The sequence below is a fragment of the Pithys albifrons genome, chromosome 10 (genome assembly GCF_047495875.1).
Source record: "Pithys albifrons albifrons isolate INPA30051 chromosome 10, PitAlb_v1, whole genome shotgun sequence".
In the NCBI taxonomy this organism is placed as follows: Eukaryota; Metazoa; Chordata; class Aves; order Passeriformes; family Thamnophilidae; genus Pithys; species Pithys albifrons.
Window position 1 is genome coordinate 18813615 of NC_092467.1, and position 20674 is coordinate 18834288.

The 20674-nt window shown below is 47.4% G+C and overlaps 2 protein-coding genes across 3 annotated transcripts in view; one reads left to right on the top strand and one right to left on the bottom strand.

Moving 5' to 3' along the window:
- Positions 1 to 221: 221 nt before the first annotated feature.
- CCN1 (cellular communication network factor 1) lies at positions 222 to 2711 on the bottom strand. The gene is made up of 5 exons (XM_071564926.1): positions 2607 to 2711; positions 2293 to 2509; positions 1605 to 1952; positions 1269 to 1471; positions 222 to 1159 (listed from the first exon to the last, which is right to left on the bottom strand). Exons 1-5 carry the CDS (start codon positions 2664 to 2666, stop codon positions 860 to 862), a joined length of 1128 nt encoding a protein of 375 aa, XP_071421027.1. The 5' UTR covers positions 2667 to 2711; the 3' UTR covers positions 222 to 859.
- Positions 2712 to 6204: 3493 nt separating this feature from the next.
- Positions 6205 to 20674, top strand: part of DDAH1 (dimethylarginine dimethylaminohydrolase 1) — a 91852-nt gene continuing 77382 nt past the window's right edge. Inside the window, exon 1 of one of the 2 annotated variants that reach the window (XM_071565043.1) lies at positions 6205 to 6248. Coding sequence is in view for 1 of the 2 variants with exons in the window: in XM_071565041.1 (XP_071421142.1) it covers positions 16875 to 16895 (21 nt within the window). In the remaining variant the exon portion in view is untranslated. Of the gene's footprint in view, positions 6249 to 16859; positions 16896 to 20674 lie in introns of those variants that run through there. The other variant, XM_071565041.1, reaches the window with a different exon arrangement.

The following is a 20674-nucleotide window of genomic DNA, read 5'->3' on the forward strand; positions in this document are numbered from 1 at the left end:
TTTCCTTTCAATGCCAAGAAGCAGTGTGTATGCTTTCTAGAGTGTAGGGTTGCAGACTGCAGACACCACTTCAAGACATCATTTACCCAAAGAATAAGACTCTGCTTTCTAATCCATTGCTGTATCTGTAGTAGAGCTTGTTGTAACTTTCAGTATCTAAAAAACCTCTTCCTTTGCTGTGTTTAAGTCTGTTGCCTATCAGAGTGTTCTACTGAGAGTAGTTAGGTAAATATTTCTTTATTAAATGATTAATTCCATAAATAAATTCTTTTAATTCATTGAATATAAAATTAAAATCATTTACAACTTATTCCAGTATTACAGGGGCTGGAAGGGGTAAAAAAACTCAAAGAAAAAACAAACAAACAAAGCTACAGGTTGATAAATAAAACACTCAGCTTTAAAACAACTGATTTCTGTTTGCCATTAAACTACAGTTGGTACATAATAGCTGCCACTGTGAACACCCCACAAGTGCCCACCTCAGGAAGGAATGTAACTTCCAACTTGGTTGGGAAAGGGTGGGAGAAGATTGGAGGGATAGGGAGAAGCATAGTGTTAAACTGAACAGGATAGAAAAGTTTTCATAACCGGAACAAAACATTTATCTGATCACTTACAAACAGAAAACAGTATATAATTAGATAAGGTGCTCCAAAAAGAAGCATTAAAGTTGCTCCAGTACTATGAAGCTTTAAGTATGCTTAAATCTCTGTTGCATTAGTGTCCAGTTGCACAGTGCACTCCTGTAACATCTTGATGTTGCCCTCAAATGGGCAAGGCACCATTTCCATCAGAGGTTCTTTCTCCATGGCTGGTTACTTCAAAATTCTGTTTTAGGTCCCACCCCCAACACAGCTTAGTCCCTAAATTTATGAATGTCATTGACTAGTCTGTAGTAGGGATAAGCTTCATTTGCATGCGGACAGTTGTAGTTGCATCGACAGGATTGGATCATCATCACACTCTTGGTGAAGGTTTCCCCATCATCACAGCGGAATCTGACCTTGACAGTCCTGGTCTGCTGGGGTGTACAGCACCTGCCATCCACGCAGGAGCCACAGTACTTGGGGCGGTACTTCTTCACACTGGAACATCCAGCATAAGTAAACTTCACTGGGGATGGGGACTTCCTAGTCTTGGTACATTTTTTCCCCTTCTATAAAGTAAAGGCAATAACATTATTAGCAGGAGATTGTTCTCCAGGTTTTACCCCCTACCTGAAACAGCTTAGGAAGAAAAGGAACACCAGGAGAGTCTGTATTTACCTTTAGGGAGGCATAGCTGGGCTGGCCACATGGCCTCACTTCACATATCCTGGTCTCTTTGATGAGCTTGCAGTCGGGATTGTCGTTGGTCACCCTGGTGGAAATGCCAGTCCCACATGTCTTTGAGCACTGGGACCAAGAGGTTGTTTGCACAATGCATTTGGGATTCTCAAAAGCTCGGCTTTCTGCCTCGGATCCAAAAACTGGAAAAGAACAGGAGGGCTTAGCCTAAATATATTCTCTCACTGTGTTTCTTTCCACTGGAGTCTAAGGAGTCATACAGCCACTCTCTGGCCTCCTCCCCTTAACTTGTCACCCAGATGAACCCACACTCACCAGGTAGCATTTTCAGGCCACCCTTCACAATGGCAATTAGCTCGTTGTTCCTGGTTAGTTCACCTTCAGAATCATCCAGACCAAACTCTTTGCTGAAGAAACCTTCCAGCTCCTCCAGTGCATCCTTGCTTTCATCACAGACCCACTCCTCGCAGCACTGCCCGGGGACTTTGACCAGCCTGGGGCTGGGACAGCCCAGGTTGGGAAGAGAGAGCTCCTGCGGGCACAGAGGGATGCAGCCCACAGCTCCATCTATGCACGTACATTGGTGTTTACAGTTCGGCTGGAAGCTCTCGCCGTTCTGGTAAATTTTGGAGTTATATTCACACGGTCTTCCCTCGGACTGTGCTGCAGAGATCAATAGGGAGGGGAAAAGAAGGAAGTTAGAGGCGGGAATCGCTGGTTTAAGCGCAGGTATTTGCTGGTCTGTTAAACTCAGTATACGGCGGAGCTCCCTACAACCCCCCGGGGACGCGGGGCCAGAACAATAACTTAGTCAGGAATCACTTTTCCTTATGTGCATTTAGCGGAGCCCAGACATACTGAATCGCATTCCAGACTGCTGAAGTCATGTGCCTTTCTGCCAAGCTACCGACAACAAAGCATAACCATACATGGGCTCGAAATTACCGAACCCCGGCACTGCGGGACGCGGGGTCCGTCCTGGGGGAGCGGGGGCGCCGCTTACCTCTGCAGATGCCCTTCAGCGCGGCGGGGCTGGCTCCGAAGTTGCACTCCAACCCCTTGGTGTGGTCGCACGGCTGCGATCGGCTGCAGTCCTCGTTCAGCTGCTTGGCGCAGACCTTGCAGCAGCCGCAGCCGTCCGGCACCAGCCCCACGCCGGGGGCGCACTGTGGCGCGGCCGCCGGGCACTGGCACACGGCGGGGCAGGGCGAGCCCAGAGCCTGCAGTGGGAGCGGAGCGCACGGTGAGCGCCGGGACCGCAGCCGAGACGCCCGACCCGCCTTCCCCCCCGGCCGCGGGAATTGCCGCGGCACTTACCAGGCGGGCCAGGCAGAGGAGAGCGGCGGCCAGAGCGGGGCGGGTGCCGGCAGAGCCCATGTCCAGCGCCGGTGAAGCGGAGCCCGAGGGAGCGCGAGCGGGAGCGCGGCCGGCGCGGTCTGAGGCGGCTCCGGGCGCCGCCGCCTTATATGGGGCGCGGGGCCGCCGCGTGCGCCGCGGCGCTGACGTCGCGCGTTCCGGGCCGCGGCCGCGTCCAGCGCTCGCGGCATCCCAGGAATGCGGCTGGCGCGCGCCGAGGCCGCCCCGCCCCGCCCCGTCTCCGGCACCGCGGCCGCGGCGGCGGCGCTGCCGCGGGGGGTCCCCCGCCCCGGGACGGGCCGTGCCGGGCCGCACACGGGGGGCCGCGCAGGCCCCGTCCCGTCCCGTCCCGCGGGGTCCGCGCCTCAGCCTGAGGCCGGTAACGGGAGCGACCTCGGCGCTCGGGGCTGTGCGGCGGCGCCCCACGCCCGCACACCTGCGGCGGCAGTGGCGGGGGAGCTCCCGCGCCCGCCCTACGCGCTGCCCCGCCAGGTCACCGACCGTGCCCGGGGTCGGACCCTGCCGCTGCTGCCGTGCAAGGGACAGTCAGAGCCCTTCCCGGCGCGGCAGGTCCCGGGAGCCCGGCGATGCCCAGCGGCACCGAGGGGCCCGGTTTCCAGGCCAGGATGGGATGGCCACGCAGCGAACATCCTCCTGTCAACCTGTGTATCCCCGGGTTCAGTGTCCCTTACTCAAGTTGGGCACCCTTGAATAGTATTGCCTCGTTGAAGTTTAATATTTGGGTATGGGGAGGAGAGATTTAGCTTCTGTTGTGGCGTCTTTTCTTTTCCTGGCTCTAAGTATTTCCAGATGGGATTTAGACCCCAGACGTAACAATATTTCCATATTTGGTATAGCAGTAGCCTGCATTTTTCACATTTTTCTGCTCTGTTATCCAACCACAAAGCATTCTTGACAGTTTCAGATGTTGTTAAATATAGCCTTAACTTCTGTTCCCAGGGCAGGAAATTCTTTGGAATTCCTGTTTTTCACGCAATCTGTCTATCATGATTTAGGAGAACTGAGCTGGAGGAGCCAACTGGCGTTCTGCTGTAGTTCACTCCTTTATTGAAATAGCCCAGCAGTTGGGTCTGCTGCCCAAAGGCGTTACAATGAGTCCCCATTCCAGGGATTTTTCTTTGCAAATGAGATTATTGTTCCCAACACAAGTTGGGTTTTTTCTTGTCACCTTCATGGCTGGAAGGTGAAGAAGCGGATTCAAAGGAGAGGCGAAAGCTTGCAAGAACTCCTCCAATGCCCATGCAAAGTGAAGGGAGTGGGGGCGAGGGAGACAGTGGTGAGGGAGGGATGCGGAGAGAAGGGATGTGATTAACCTGGCTGCGGCATTCCTATACAGCGGGTGTCCCTGCGTCCCGCCCGCCCGGGGAGGGGAGTCAGCCGCAGCCCCGCCGCTCGGAGGAGCCGAGCCCGGACGTCTCGTCGCCTGGCCGGTGCCGCGGCCGAACGGGTGACACAAAGAACCGTTTCGCGGGAACGGTGCGCAGGGCTCCGGTAAGTGCCGCTCCCGGGCCGCGGGCCCGTGTGCTGTTCCAGGTGTATTCCCACAGCAGCGGGAATGATAAGGCACCTTGTCGGGCCCTGCCACAGAAAGGAGGGTCGTTGCTCTCTGGAGCGCGCTGCTCCCGGCCGGGGGGTGCAGCGGGGCCTGTCTGCGCCGGGAGCGCTGCGGGGCCTCCGCGGGCACCGGGAGGTCTCGCCTCTCCATCACACACCTGTCGCTGGCGGCCCCAGCCCCGGGTGGGCGCGGGCCGGTGGGGACAGCCCCGTGCGGCACCCCGAAACCCGCAGGCACCGCCGAGCTCCGCGGGCAGCACGAAGTCCCGGGACCGAACCGAACTGGATGGGATAGGACGGGGTGGGCGCTGTAGGATGGGGCAGCCGCTCCCCGCAGGGGGATGTCGTGACCCCGGGAACGGGGTGGTGCGATGGGTGTCCCCGTCATAGGGGACACCGATGCCGCTGCCGGCCAAGCTGCGGAGCCCGGCCCCGAACTCCTCCTCCTCCTCCTCAGGGATGGCCCCGCGGGGCTGGCCGTGCCCGACAGAGGGGCTCGTGTCCTCAGCATTGTCATCCCTCCTCACGGCAGTGGCCAAGCCCCTGCCCCGGCCAGTCCTGATAGAGGGTCCCCGTTGTAGACTTTTTCCCTACCCCAATTTATTCTCTTCATGGTTTTCTTTTCATTCAAGTAAATTGGATTTACTTTTTACGTTGTGAGTGTTTGGAAAGCTGAGGAAGGTGATGGGATGAAAGCTCCGGGCACTCTTTACATGTGCTTCAGAAAGCAGCAGCGGGCCAGCAGTTTTTTTCATCACTTGTATGCCTCAAAATTCGACTAGAAATGACAATTGCTGAAAGGGAAGACCAGTCTTTAGTTACATGCAACTATCTCTGGAGACTGCCAATGTGTACCAAGTAGCACCATTTCTGATGACAGGAGTTATTGTATGTGTCCAACAAGAATTGGAGAGAGACCACCAGCTAGCTTCAATGGCTGCCAGTAATGATGGCAGTAATGACTTTCCACCCCTATAGATTTAGCTGAGCCCCAGCTGGTGATGAGAAGCAGGGCTCAGTCCCGTTTCCAGAGTCCAAGCTATCCATTCTGCTGGTCTTCACTTGGTTTCACAAGTGTATGGATTTTTACTTTAGTTTTAAAACTCTGAAGTGGTTTTCAGATGGGGAATCTGACTGGTACATTTTCCCCAGGATGACTCTTTACACAGCAGCATTGAGATCAGGAGAAACAAATTTGTGATTCAACACACCTTGATTAATGAAAAAAACACCTTAATTAATTTTTTAAAAATGAAAAATCTAACACATTATTGTGTGATTAAATTGGCCAGTTTTGCTTTTCAGGGATTTATGCAAACACTTGTCTATTTAATTACATCTAATTTAAGGACATGCACCGAGCTCTGTGCTTTGATCTATGACTTAAAACATTCATCAAATGCCACAGGAAAAGTCAATGAATAGTGCCTTTTCTCACTTACTTTCGTGTCTTACTACACATTCACACAACTTTGATGGGAAACTGTAACTGAACCCACATGTGCTCAAGAAAAGGTCACTTGGAAAGCTTTGAAGCACCTTTTAACAAACCTGTCCTGAATTTCAAGTAGTTGTCAACACTTGAGATGGGTTGAATTTCTTTGGAGTTCAGGTTAGACTGTGACCCTTTCCCTGCACATGTTTCCCTGTCACAAACCATGACCTACCGTGCACCCTTTGAGCTGTGCCTACATTTCCTATCTGTATGTCAGGAAACAGAAAAAAGTTTGGAATATCTTCCTTTCTTAGATTTTGTTCATTGTCACATACTGTTCCAGACCTTTGTTGCCCTAAGTGAACTGGGAAATACACCCTGCTTCACGTCAGGAAGGGTATTTTACTGACTTCTTGCTTTTTGTGCTATGGCCAATCTCTGGGAGCTTGGCTAATGCAAAGCAGGAATTTGAAACAGTCGGCTTACGTAGCAGGTAGTACAGATTTACTGAGTATATCCTGTCATTTTCACAGGCCTATGTCTCTCCAGGAAAAGGACTTTCCAAAGAAACAAATCTGCTGCTCCCACTGGCAGTAAGTATCCAGCACCAAACTGGAGCTCACCAGAGGTTTACAACCATGTGGATTCTGGAGAAAGATCTTATTAAATCCCACATGCAGCTCTTTTTTGTATTATGTTTAATTTCCTCTTTCTCATTCTCTTTTTCCTTTACCCATCCTTTGCTGTGTATTTCTTCTGTCTCCCCTACTCTTCCTTCTCTTTTACCCTGCTCCCATCTTTTCCCTCTGTCCTTCCCTCTTACAGTGTGTTTTGGTTTTGACTGGGATAAAGGTAATTTCCTACCTAGTGCCTGATGCAGTGCTGTGTTTTTGATGTAGGATGAGAATAATGTTGATAGCACACAAATGTTTTAGTTGTTGCTGAGCAGTGAAGACTTTTCAGCTCTTCATACCACCCCACCAATAAGTAGGCTGGAGAGAACAAGAAGCTGGAAGAAAATACAGCTGGGACAGCTGATCCCAGCTGGCCAAAGAGATATTCCATACCATATGACACTTAGTATGCAAACTAGGGGGAAACTGGGCAGGAGCCACTCCTTGGGAACTGGGTGTACACTGGTCAGTGAGTGGTAGGAAATTGCATTGGACATCACTTTTTCATGTGTTCCAGTTCTGTTCTTCTTCTTCTTCCTCCTTCCTTTTCTGTTCTATTAAACTGTCTTTATCTAAACTCATGTATTTTACTTTTTTCTCAGTTCTCTCCCTGATCCCACTGCGGGGACAGTCAGTGAGCAGCTCTGTGGTGTTTCGCTGCCTGCTGGGTTAAACCATGACAGTGTTTGCCTACCTCGGGCTGGGCCTCTCCGGCAGCCCCTGCCAGGCCGCTGGTTCCTGCTGCACTAAATCAGTGCTCCCAGAGTCAATGGCTCCTCTCAGTCCCTCACACGAGGTGCAAATCCAGTGGGGCAAATTAAGCGTGGCAATGCACAGGCAGAGCAGCAGAGTAGCCAGCTTTGGCAGCTAAAATTCAAGTGGGTTCAGAAGTTTTTCCTTGCTTTGATTTGCTTAGAGTTTATGCTGAATTCTTTTGAGTGTGGCATTTCCTATTTGTTTTCTTCCTCTTCCCTACTGCTTCCCTATGCTCATGCCTGTCAGTTTTTGTACAGTCTGTGCCTTGTCTGTGGTTTCTAATGTTTTGGGGGTTTTGCTTTGCAGTATTTGTGCACTGAGAGGCACTATGCTTTGAAGAAATGCTGCATTTTCCTCTGGCTGCTGTCAAGGTGTCATAGAGCTTCCCTGTGTGTGAAAGTGCAAGGGGCACTTGTGAGTCTACTCACCCTTCAGGGAAACGAGAAGGAAAATGTGATGTAGTATTCAGCTGTGCTTATTGCTGCTTTGATGTGTGAACTGCACAGCTACACTGCAGCTCAGGTGGATATAAGGGCCATAGCAATGTAACAGAGTCAGGGAGCATCCATGCCGACTGTTGTGGTCAGCATGTTCCTGTTGAACGCTGACAGGCAGTACATACTGCACGGCTTCCTCACCCCAAGCTGGATGCAGATGTGGGAGTAGTTACAGCCACCTCCTGCTTAGTTCCTCCTCACCAGTCGGAGACTCAAAATACCTTCTTCATGGTCATTCAAGAGTCAAACATTGTCTTAGTACCAGTCACTACCATTTCCTTAGTGAGATGGGCAGATTACTTAATGCATATTCACCTACACTCATGCAGGTGTACTCCAACGCTAGGCTACATCCAGAAGATGCAGTTTGCATCAAGTGCATCTCTCTAACTGAAGTTTCCAGTGGAAAGACTATTACAGGCTTTGGCTCTCCATGTCACAAAATAAAAATAATCAGGTAGCTCTCACTAGCACGTGGCTGCACAAGGTTATTCTTACTTAGGTCTATTGTTTGCGTCCCATGCAGTCATGAGGCTTGCAGAAGATAGCAATATAGCCTGTAGTGTCTTTATAAATCCTAAAAAAATTTCACAGCTGTGTCTCATGACTTTCATGAAGGAGGCTGAAGCATCAAGGGAATACAAAGGTTCTTTCCCAGCATCCATTGAGATGAAGGTCCCGGACAGAGATCTCACTCCAGAGAGTTAATCATCCAAAGTGACCTCAGTAAAAACTTCTTAACTTTAAACTTTGGTCTTCAGGAGTACAGAATTTCCAAGGGGAGAAATGCATGTGAACTGACATCTACAAAGACAAAGTGAGCAAGCTCAGAAGATAATTGGTCATGATCCTAAGGAGTTACTGGAGCCAGGTGAATCTGAGATTGCAGTCAATCAAGGAGAAATCCTTGACCAAAGCACACTTCCAGGCTGTGGTCCATAATAGCTGGCAGTTGCTGTCTGCTTTAATCTACAACTCAACTCCACCTTGGAGATAACCACTTCCTGCTCGTATCTGTGTTGCCTGCTCAGAATATGCTCTCTTTGGTAGGTTCAGATTTGGTTTTTTTTCTTTTTCTACATTTTAAATACATGAGAAACTCTTCCAAAAGGTGTTTTGTTTCATTGTGTTTATTAATCACTGCTACATTTCATTAAGTCTGTGTCAAAGTTAGGGGAACCCTTTGCCTTCCTCTTGATGCTTTTCCTCCCTCCCTGCTGTTTGTGACCTGGTGGAATAGTTTGCTGTCACTGATCTACAGACATTCAAAGAAGTTGCCTAGTCTTTGATTTTAATAACATGTTTTTGTAGCTTTTTTTCTTAGAAAAAGAAAGGAGTATTGACTTCTTTTCTTTTCTTTGCATGTGAATAGGAGAGAAGGCCTGCTCTGGCAGGATGCTGAATATGCTCTGCCACACAGTGCTTTCTGTCACTTACTGCACTTTCCAGGCTAGCTGCTGGAAATGTCACAGGATTAATTTCAGAATCCTCTGAGGTGCCTGTTGGCTTTGTCCAAAATCATTACTCATTCTCTGCTGTGTACACAAGCTTACTAAAACATGGTGAGACCTTAGTTGTGTTTTCTGTGTTACTGTTCATTTCCATTCTGTTCCATTGGAACACTTACCCTTTGCCTACCAGTATGTTATGTGAGCACCTTGCAGCAGTAGCTACCCATCTTCTTCTCTTGTGCGTGCTTATTTCATAGCATATACAAGCTAAGTGATGCCAGGAAGCCAGCCACAACCTCCTCCAGGGATGTTCTGCTGCTGGAGATCAGTTGCTTGTGCCTCCTGCTTCTAGTCTGTGATAGTGCAGTGAAAAAACTATAGCAGACAAATAAGCAGACACGATGTCATCCTTGGAGATAGGAAGAACTTGCAGGCAGCCAGTAAATCATGTATGCTCCTTAAGAATACTTGTGGAGATGGAGTTATGGTCCAAGAATGTGCAAATAGCTGCCCGTCCCAGTGTTACGTGCCTGTGATCAGGGGCAAGTGTTTAACCACCTCCAGACTTGATTAGCATCCAAATCTGAAAGGTTTGACTTGCTGGGGGTGATTTTTCTAGGTGAGTGAAGAAGAAACTACATGAATGAAATCTTTTCTTTACCTCATCTCTGCTGAGGGCTAAAATAAAACTGGAGGGAGCCAGCTGTTAAGAGCTGGTGGGCTGCTCTGAGAAAGGGTCCTTGCATGGGCACCCTCCAGCAGCAGTGAGAGAGAGCACAGTGGCTTGCTCAGAGCCTGAGGGAGAACACCTCTTTGAGCCAGCCAGGAAGCTTGTCTGCTACCCACTGTTTTCCAAAAGACCAATGTCCTCAGGAAGTAAAAGGTTAGCAGGATACATCAGACGACTACTTCGGTGCAGAAACTTTTTTATGATTGCGTTAACGTTTCTTTTCCTGTTGTACAGAAATTGACTCCTAGTGCCAGTGTTGAGATGAAAGCAGAAGCTCTCCTGCATAAGGCAGGCATTAAAAGCTAGCTGATACAATAATTGTAAAAGAAAATTGGTGCTAGCTTGTGGCTTTTTACTTTCAAAGAAGTTTGCTTTTGTGTTTTAATTCCTTTAACGCTTTGCACCCAACTCTATCAGTTTGCCAAGGGTATACAGGCAACTATGTATTTGTCACTGCCCACTCTCACTGCCTAACCTGGAGTCTACTTCTGAAACCCTCCATGAGCTCAGATTTCAGGCTTTCAGGATAATTTGGGATCAGATCAGAACGATCGTGGATAGGATGGGTCTTTCAGGTGAGCACTGTATGATCACACGATAATGTTTGTAACTGGCTGTGAGAGGAGACCCTCTGGTTTCACGAACATACCCATGCAGCCTTAAACAGTGCCATGCCAAAATAAAATTCACTGATTAAAAGTATGCCTCATTTGTGCTGCTAAAACCACTTCTAGATTATACATGCTGAAAACAGTAAATATTTAATGTACAGGTTTACTTTTCCTGGTTTATAGAGAGCTCAGTGGGTCTGACAGAGAAGCTAGACAGATGTGTTTATAGCGCGCTCCCCGGGCAGGCACAATGCTGCAGTGTTTGGCCTGCGAGCACCACAGGGACATGCTTAAAAAAATAAAAGTGTTCCATTTACACTGGGGGGAAAAAAATCCTAAGAATGTTTCTATTAATATTACCTGTTGTGAAATCCCAAATTCTACATTTCAGACCTTACATGTTTCAAAAATAGAGAACTAGATGGTGGGGTTGTGGGGTAAGTGTTTCCTCGCTTACGTAGCAAGTGAAAGGGACAGTCACTGTGGCAGTTCTTCTGGCAGGGGAGGACAGTTGTTGCTGAAATGCCCCTGGTGAAGGTGGGGTGTAAAATGGTCAGGAGCAAGCAGAGCAGGGTAGCAAAACCTCTGCATGGATAGGTGGGAGCAGAGGCTAGTGTGTGGTGCTTGTAGTTTTCCACAGACAAGAAGCTCATGCTCAGGATCACATCTGAGATCCTCAACGTTTATGAGAGGGCACATTTCTAAAAGGTGAGAAGGTCCAGATGCTGTGGGGAAAGCAAAATGTGTAGATCTCTCTCCATCCAACAGGATGGAAACACCTTCCACACATGAGATACTGACAGAAATGGTGGGAAACCCACATCCACATTTAGGGAGATTTTCCTACACTTTAGTTTTGACCTTGGTTGAGATTTTATCTGAGTACTCACTTCTCTTAAATTATATTGAGATTGAAGTTGATTTATCTGGTCAAAAATAATTGTATAAATTAATTAGCAGACATTAATTAACTGAAACAACTGACATTTGGGTTTCTGGAGAGTTCCCAAGGAATGAGTGGCTGCATCTGCCTCTCCCTCATTTCCTCAGAAGTTATCCTTGGTTAAGAAGTGAGTTTATTTCAATAATCTGATTAAATAGTTGGCAGCTCTTGAAGAGAAAAAAAAAACTTTTGAAAAGGGATCTTGGGATGATTAACTTCTCAGGAAAATTTTCTGATGAAGAAAAGTAGAGTAAGGAAGCAGAAGCCTGTATTAGGGCTGGCTAAGCACTCTATGGTGTTAAGTATAGAGCTCTTTAAGAAAAAAAAAAGAATAGTCATCTCTGTGTGTGTAAAAAAAGCAAGGAATCTTGGTAAGATGGTTTTGCTTTCTCACCAACTTCACCTGCAAGGGACATCTTTCCCTGACTGCAGGTGACCTGCCATACTGGTGACACAAGGGGATGGGGTCATCCTGTGGGTACCTGTTTAGTGCAGGACAGCATTATCCTGGTCAAAGCAGCTCAGCACCTCTCCTTACTGGGGTCTTCCTGCACAGGGGCAAGGGGCTGCCTTGGTCTTTGAGCCCTGGCTCCAACTCCCTTGTCTACCAGCTCCTTTTCAGACAAATGCATTGCAGAGACCATCCCATTGCACAGGCAGGCATCAGGAAAAGAGGGTGCTGAAAGAAGGGGGTCCTACTGCTGAGCACTGGCCTTGCCACAGCAGTACTCAGGCCATTGCACATCCAGGAGAAGGGACAGAATAATACAACCTTTTATTTGCAAGCTGGACTACAGACATTTTTCAATATGGCCTGTTTGCATCTCTTTACTGTGTGTTAGTTGTGAGCATTGACTCAAGTGAATTGAGCTGTCCTGGACCCAAACTGGAATTCATTGATTCCAGCAGTCATGCTGGCTTGAGGCACCCACCGTGGCTGTGGCTGCTCCCTGGTGCCCCATTCCTTGCATTTATGACCCTCCTCTCCTTGCTGCTCCAGTGGTACACAGGGCTGCAGTAAAGCAAAGGCTCCTGGCTGGGCCTCCCAGGGATAGCAAACAGCACATTAACCCACTGTGTGACCTGGCAAGGACTTGTGACTCTCTCTGGGTTTTATGGCAGGATACCCTTGCCTGAATATCACATGTTTAGGAGGCTACACAGTTGATGCACAGTCAACTCCTGAAGGGCAGCTGGCATGGTGACAGTTGCCTTAGAAAATGAACTAATTGTCAGTTCTAGTCTGGATGTCACCATCATTTTAATGCGAATGGACTTTTTCCTCAGCCAGCCTTCTGTCTGAATGGGGAGCACAGAAACATCCTAATATTTATGGGGTTTTAACTAGATTAGTTACAAACCCGTAAAGTAAAGAAAGAGACAGTTCATCCAGTACTGGGGAGGGGAGTGTTAAAAATGCCACCTCAGATAAAATATTATGGGAGTTGAGTAACTGTAAATAAGAGCTTTGCCTATGAAATAGCTTCTTATGTGAACTTGGGATGAGGGCCAAGAGAATGTCTTGGGCTCAGGGATATTTATTAGCCCAGAGCAACAGGATTTCAGGGACTCAGGAGATGGGGTGGCAAAGAATTTCCCTGTTGGAGTCTGCACTTCCTCCATTCATGCCTGCAGCAGGAGTTTCACTTATAAAACTTCCAAGATGGTTCATTTGCATTTTTCAAATTTTCTTGGTTCTCATTAGCAGCTGCTGTTCTGACCTGGAACTTGGGAGAGCTGGGTTCAAGTTCTGGGTTTCCACAGCCTGCCCGCATGGTCTTGGACAAGTCATTCACCTCCCTGTGCTTCAATGTCTCTCTGTAGAGAGGAGATAAATGTTATTTCCTGACTCCCGGGGATAGCAAGGGGGTGTGCTAAGGACTAGGAAGCATTCAGGTACCTGAAGCGTAAGTGAGAGTACTATGGGGGTTTGTGAATGACATGAGCATATGCAGAGCAGCTACAATGCACACATTGTCCCCTCTCAGAAGGAGGAATTGTGTTTTGGTTAGGAACAATGGCATTTCCCTTTGATCCCATTCATTTTAGTTACTGCCATGGTTCTCCCTATTTAGGCATCTTTATTTTATACTCTCTGCCAGTGCAAAGCTGGGTGTCCTCATAGAGTCAGTGGTGTCTTGATGATATCAGGGTCATCTTGGCTATGCATTTATTTTATCAAAGGGCACATGTACATCAATAGTGCAGAATCTGGGAACCCACAACTTTTTGTCCACCCATTTTTCATCTTTCCTTCCCATTTACACCCTTCTACTGTTCCTTCTGCCATCTTTACCTGTATTAAGCTTTCTGTCTGTATTCTTCTAATACAACTTCCCTTCCACCTTCTCTTTGCTATTTCTGCTTCCACCTCCATCCTCACTCCCATATTTTGTCTGTGGTTTATTTTCCTTATCTTCTTCTGGGAGCCCATCCTTAGCCTCTCCTATGTATTTTCCTTTTCCTCCCTCTAGTTCCAAGACCTTTTCAAGTAAACAGCATCCCCCTCCCTTCTGACTCATGGCCCACTGGCAGTGGAAAGATTTCATCATGAAAGTGATGTAAAGATCTCCCTGTTTAGAGTGCAGGGTAGGTTAGGATGACCTTGCTCTGCCTCTCAAGTCAAGAGCCAGAGAGTTAAATCCTCAGCCAATGCTTATTTCCACTTTATCTCACATTCAGCTGTGCTTTGTTCCCACACCAGTCTAAGTACCTCAGTGTGTTGTGGGGATCCTGTATCGTTCCCTGTATCATCCCGCTCCTATACGGTGCCTGGGAGTAGTGGCTGTTGGTAATGTACTTAGCCAAAGTGTGGGAAAACTCTCAGACTTGAACTTCACTTTGTATTTCCATGCCATATGCAACTCATTGAATGTTTGTCCTTTCCTTCACATGGCTGCTGCTCTTGGATTGCACTGACATATGTAAAACCTATTTGGTTCCCTTTTTAATATGCTGCTTACAGTATAAATACAAAAGCAGACAGTGCTTCTGAAGAGAAATAAATGTAATTGTGGTGGTGGTTGTTATAAATAGTGCAAAAGACTTGGAAGCTATTTAGTCTTTTGGGCAGGATCCACAAGTATTCTGGGTATTATAACCTTAAAGCTCTTGTATTTAGCTATCAAAGTCTTCCCAGTTGTGATTGGCCCAGTTCACTGATTACTGTTTGACTCCAGTGCAGGATGAGGATGCTCCGCTCTCCATGGGAGTGGGGCTAAGCCTCCAAACCTGGGGTGTGATACATCACATGCTTGACCTGTACATGCACATAGCACCTTAATCGTGCATTTGCATGTGCAACTGCCCCATTTGCATGAAGAACCGTGGTATTTCCACACATGAATTTTTGAGGTTGACTCCCAAAATCCATGCTGCATTTTTCTTCTGCTGGATTGAAATGCAAATATTTATTTATTGACAGAGCTGGAGCTGATCTTTTTCCCTGTCCAGGTCTGAGCTGTCTGTTTTGTCAGATGAAAACAAATAGTATTCCGATTCATTTTAAAAATGCATTTGTTCCTGCATTTAAAACAATTAGTGCCTGCTCTCCGCCAGTCCCAGAAGAGTGATATATATATATATATATATATATATATATATATATATATATATATGTATGTATATTTGTGTGTATATGTCTATCAAAAGGGGCTGAATGCCCAGAAATTCTGCTGGCAGCCCTGCTGTCTGGTTAGAAAAGGAAGTGAGCTACAAAATTTGAACATTCAGTTCTGAAACTTGAAAGCTTTCTGGATTTTATTACTGAGTCAACAGGGTTTTCATTATGTATGTGGCCAAGAGGAGAGGTTTACGCAAGAGAAACATATTGTAGTTGAATATGTTTGTAATTTTACACATTGTTAAATAATCGAGATTACTAGATGTCTCCTAAATGGACAAAATAAATTGGGTGTTAGCACCAGCATCTCTGTGGCACAGACAAGTCCATATGATAGAGTGTCTGGATCAGCCCCATCCAAAAGCTGATTTTCAGTGCAGAGGGGACCTGATTCAGATGCTGAGTGACATTTTGCTGTTGATGTGAAGGGGAGCCATCTTTCCCTTAGCATATCTGAAATCCTCTTGGTGATTCTCAGTAAGTTCTCTTCTATTCCAAATTATAACATCTTCAGATTGCTTTGGGTTTGGTTGGGTTTTTTTACTTCAGTTTTTAGTAACTCTGTGCTGTTTAAACATCAGTTTGAGGCTATGTTTCTTCTGCTCTCATTTTCATGTTAGTTTTAGGAAGAAAAATATTTTGAGAAGCAGATTATCATGCAAAGAGAGAAGGTGTGGGATGCATGGACTAAGCTGTAAATACAGACCAAGGCTGTGTCCCGCTGTCCTGGTGGCCTCCTGCAGCAGGGGATGTGCTCTTGGATCACGCCCTGTGGCCAGTAGCTCTGCCACAAACCAGCTTGACAGCAAAGGGAATTCCTGTCCCACAGACAACTTGCTCCCAGCTAATTTTGCACTTGTTCATGTGATGGGTATTTATTCTTCATTGTCTTAAAAAGTATTTATTTTTAAACCTCTGTGGTCTCTGGTGCTGTACAGTCTTTAGTGCATGTGTTCTACTTCAGCAGGAAAAGCTATCTATATGTGCCTCTGCATTTTACACATGGGAAGCCAAAGCCACAGGGAAAGTATAAGGTCACTGGATAATTCAGGCTGGAATTCAGAGCCCAGTGTAAACCTCCCTCACTCCTGTTTATGCTTAGCGTCTCCCATGGGTGCCCCACTGTAAGCAGCGGGGCTCTGCCTTATGGATAGAACTTCAGAGGTGGCAGGGCCTGCTGAGTCCTTCACTTCTCCAGGGCAACAAGTCCCCTCACTGTAGCCCAGCAGGCTGATGGCCACCTCTGCTGGTGGCTCATGCCCGGTGCACATGCAGAAAACCTCCTGTCTGCATCGCTCTGCACCCCCACTGCAGCCTCGAATGCAGGAGGGGAACTGATAAACCCCTTCAATGGGCACTGTGATGGTGTGCCATAGTTGCACTGCAGTCCTGCTGCTGCCTGTGACAGCAAACTCCACAGTCACTAGAATGTGTTTGACTTCAGTTTTGGTTTTTTTAAAAAACCATATAGTTTTGGGGCATTTGATGACACCAGTATTGTAAATGGAGCTGGGTAGCCTCTCCTTTCTGCATCTGATTTGGTCCATTTATTTTGTCAGGTTATCTTCATGTTGCAGCATTACTCTTACTGCCCTTGCAAGAGATGCATGTGAAGCAGTGTTTGTCACAGTGGTAGCCAATCTGTGCCACTGAACCATGTGCAGGTTGGCAAAGCTCAAAGGTGTTTCCTTGCTGGTGCTACATAATTAGTCTCACTGAGGGTAAGCACATAAGCAAACTAAATCTGCTTTTAATGTGGGAAATGCAGTGTGTGCCTGCCCAGCTGTGCAGAGTTTACCAGCTTTTTTCCACTTACCCTGTGTTGCAGTGCTGGGTGCCCTGTGGCAGGGCTGTGCAGCAGTTGGGATGCTTGCTGAACCTCACACCCACAGCAGGACGTGGAAGAGCAGGGACTGCACTGCTGAGCTTACTGAGATGCAGGGGGAGCTTGGGAAGGTAACAGTGCTGATTGATGCTCAGGGAAGTGGGAGACCTCAACACAGCTCCCTCCCTCTCCCTTGCAGCCCTGAGTGCTCAGAGGTGTGTGGTACGTGCCCAGCATCTCCTCGCCCTGAGAAAGTTTTCATTTTTGACTCCTAGACTCAGAGATGTCGTCTGCTCCTGCTTTATATTTAATGTTTATGTAAGGTTGTTATGCTGGCTTTCTTACTACAGGCATTTTTGTTAGTCACTTCTCCCTGCTAGTTTGCTCTCTATTTTTGAGTCCACTGGATCTATTTCAGCCAACCATGCAATGAAGGAATTTGTTTCTGAGAGATTAAGCCGGAGGCAGAGCCCAGGAAGGGGAGCAGCCAGGGAGAGGAGGGTGTTGCCAGTGCCCTGGGAGAGCTGATAGTCTGAGCCCAGCTTCAGTTAGAGGCTGGATGAGGAATCCAGGGTGGGGATGAAGATGGAGAGGCCGTGAACAGCCTGACCACATAAAGTTTCTTCTTGGTGCTCGTATGGTCTTCAGACACCAGAAAGTCCAACTGCAAGACTCAAATCCATAGGAAATGAGGTCTCATTAGTTTCACTGCCCACATCTTGCTCATGGCTCCACCAGTGTTTCCAAGTGTTTGGTTTGGTAACAGGGCTTCTGGAAATTGGGCAACTGTCTTCTCTGAGTCATCCTACCTTTCCACCATCCCATGGTCAGGGTGCTTCATGGGCTGGGTTGCTGCTAGAGAAGGTGATGTCCAGCTGTCCATTGTCATTCAGGCATCCAACCTGCATCTGGTGTGCTGGCACACTGAAATCCATCTGAATCTTCTTAATGTTTTTTGCTAGAAATTTTATGAACCAGAAAAATGTGGCATTATAAGAAGGCTGTACCAGCTTGTTATTCATATCTTTTCCCTGGCAAGACAAAAACAGAGAGCATGTTTTAAATGAAGCCCGTGGTCAGATGGTGTGGTGAATGCTGGAAGCCTGGGATGGTCTGGCAGAAAAATAATTTCCCCTTTTAAAACCACTGAGCAGTCCTTGTTCCTCCATGCTCCAGCTGGTTAGCTTGGCCATGTAGTCTGGGCATGGAGACGTGGCTGGATTCACTCCCAATGCCTTCCAGCACCCCTGGGTGAGCCTCTGCTGCTGCAGTCAAGGGAAGGCTCTGCCCTGCTTTCTGCTACCAGAGAGGAGACACTGGGACAGGGGCTCCCAAGGCCTTGCTGGCAGCTTTGCAGCCTGTTTGTGATGCAGAGACTGTGGGGCATGGTAATGTCTTGGTGGGAGGGTGTGTGCTCAGACTGGGAGCAGCATCAGTAGGGTTGGGTGGGGGAAAGGGTCAGGAGCACTGCAGGTGGTGGTGCTGCCTCTTAAGGTTGGGCTCCTGTTGGGACATTTGCTGTCATGCAGTCCTGTTGTCCTGAGGGGAGCGATGGGAATCAGTAGTGCAGCACCCAGGAGGTGCTGTGCAGCACAACACATGTTTTGAAAGGAAAAAGTAGCTCTTCAGGAGCATTATTTGGGAAAAATCACCCACATGCTTGGGTAACCACTGTTCAGTTCATGCTCACAGCAGCTCAGATTTTGTGTAGCTGAAAGCATTTCCAAGCTTTTTCCTCCTGCTTGTGTAAAGCAGCACCTCCACCTCCCAGCTCCCTGCTCCAGAAACACAACATTTCTGTGACATAGAGTTTTCCAAATGAGATACATTTCTCTAAAATTGCTTTCAAATGTTTCTAACAAGAAACTGTGCTGCTCATTTTGCCCATGGTCCTTCATGGCTGCCAGTGGTGTGGGTGAGCAGAGCAAGGCTGTGGGTACAGCCCTGGCCTGGCCTCAGGGAGCTGCCAGCCATCATAAACACAGCATCTCCCAGAAGGGAGGTTATGGCTGGGGAGGTGCCATCAAATGCCCTTCTTGCACTCCCTGAGCTGTCCTCTCCAACTGGCCACCTCCCTGCTGGTCTGAGGACTGTGCCCAGCTGAAGTAGGCAGGCAGCAACTCGGTGGCCAGCTGCAGCCCAAACACGTCACATCTGGACAGGGCACATGAGCTGCTCCTGGGGATGAACCCATGTGCAACCCTGGGCTGAGCCAGCTCACCCCTGCTCACAGGAGGGTTTCCTGGGAGGGTTTGAGAGGCAGATGGGAAAAGATGACAGAGGTGGTTCTGAAGAGCTAATGAGTTCTAGTGAAATGCTAAGGCCATACTTGTTTCTCCAGCCCTGTGACATTGCTTCCTGCCTCCATAAATAGGCTCCTTCTTAAATGGGAGGGAAAGGCAGTGCTTCAGTATTAAATGTAGTCCATTAAAAACCAAAGAGATGGAGAGATTTACCTCCTCTGAGCCCACCTGTCAGTGTTTTCAGTTTTACTATCATATTTTCCAACATCTTCCCAGTGTTTTTCTCTCTGTTGCCGTACACAAAGGCAGAGGAAACTTGCCTGTGCAGAGGAAAAAGTGAACCAGGTTTTCTTAGATGTTCTAATAACAGCCTGAAAAAGCTTTTACACATTGATCTCATGCCATTTTAGTCATCAGAGGCCTTATTTACAACTGTAGCTTGCTTAAAAAAAAAAAAAAAACAAAGCAAAAGCACTTACCTTCTGTAAGTAAGTACAGATCACCTGGCTGCTTGAAGAAAAAAAGCTCCAAAAAAAATTTTGAGTAAGTTCAAAACAATATTGTTTGTTCATCTGTTTTATTTTTAAAAAACAAACATGAATTTTGTCTGTAGGGGAAGGAGGGGAAGTTGGTACCTTTTAAAAATGCTAAATGAGTGTAACAATCTTAGTACCCTTTGTGGGTCTACTGGCCTTGTTCCATGATGGTTGTAAATATTTGAACCCTTTGAATGTTAATCCTTTACAGCAAAGCTGTTAGCCTGGAAGGGCTGCAGCCATCTGGAACCCCATAGGATAGTCTGATAGTTTATAGGTAGGGATTTTAGGGGGTGGGATTTTTAAAATTTTTTTGTTGCAAATGGGGATAAGTGAAGGCAGATGAAAAGGATGTGCAGAAGGTGATGGTGCCAGCAAGGCATTGTGGAGCTGCCTGTCTTTGGTAGGTCTATCCAGATGTCCTCACAAACTGTGTGGGGAATTTGTTATTTAATTCATCTGTTTGAAGGCAAAAATTACAAGGTTTTCAACAGAGAGGACTGAGAAGGTGGGTTCTAATGGCCACAACAGTGCAGCAGAAAGGGTTAAGCACCTCCTGAGGGAATTGAAACACTGCTAAGACTGCTCTAAATTATTCAAGCTATTTAACAAATTGTAGGAGCTGTCATCCTAGAGTGTGCTGGGGTCCAGCCAAAATCCTCTTGTCTCCACTGAGTTGCTGGCAGGTTCTCTGCTTGCTGATGGCACGGGATCATGTGAGGTAGAGCATCATCCCAGGCCAGAGACACTGGTCATCTGGTTTGGCCTGCCCCAAAACTCCCTGGTGTGGATTGTGACAAAAGTATTTTTTGGAACAGGTTTGTTTCAGTTGGAGGAAACAAACAAGGTCAGAAGACAAAAAGGTGAGGTGATTACACCCTGTGTGTAATCAGCTGTCACTGAGAAGAGCCAGTGAGAGGCGCCAGGTTCATCTGGAATACAGAACAGCGAAGTTATATGCAATTCTTTTGTTTCATTAGGAAAATCAGCACCTAATCTGTGTGGGAAATGGCATATTTTGTTTCTGCAGTAGTCTTGCTTTTTAAAATTTATTGGTTTGCCATCATACACATTGTGTTAGTTAAAGAGAAGTATTTAAGTCAAAGCAAATGTGACGCAGAAGATTCAGGG

Excerpts from the sequence above, each read along its gene's own strand:
- CCN1 (XM_071564926.1), bottom strand. The coding sequence starts at position 2,666 with ATGGGCTCTGCCGGCACCCGCCCCGCTCTGGCCGCCGCTCTCCTCTGC. Across the intron at positions 2,510-2,606 it reads TCCTCTGCCTGGCCCGCCTG|GCTCTGGGCTCGCCCTGCCC; the intron begins GTAAGTGCCGCG and ends CTCCCACTGCAG. Across the intron at positions 1,472-1,604 it reads TGGCCTGAAAATGCTACCTG|TTTTTGGATCCGAGGCAGAA; the intron begins GTGAGTGTGGGT and ends GTTCTTTTCCAG.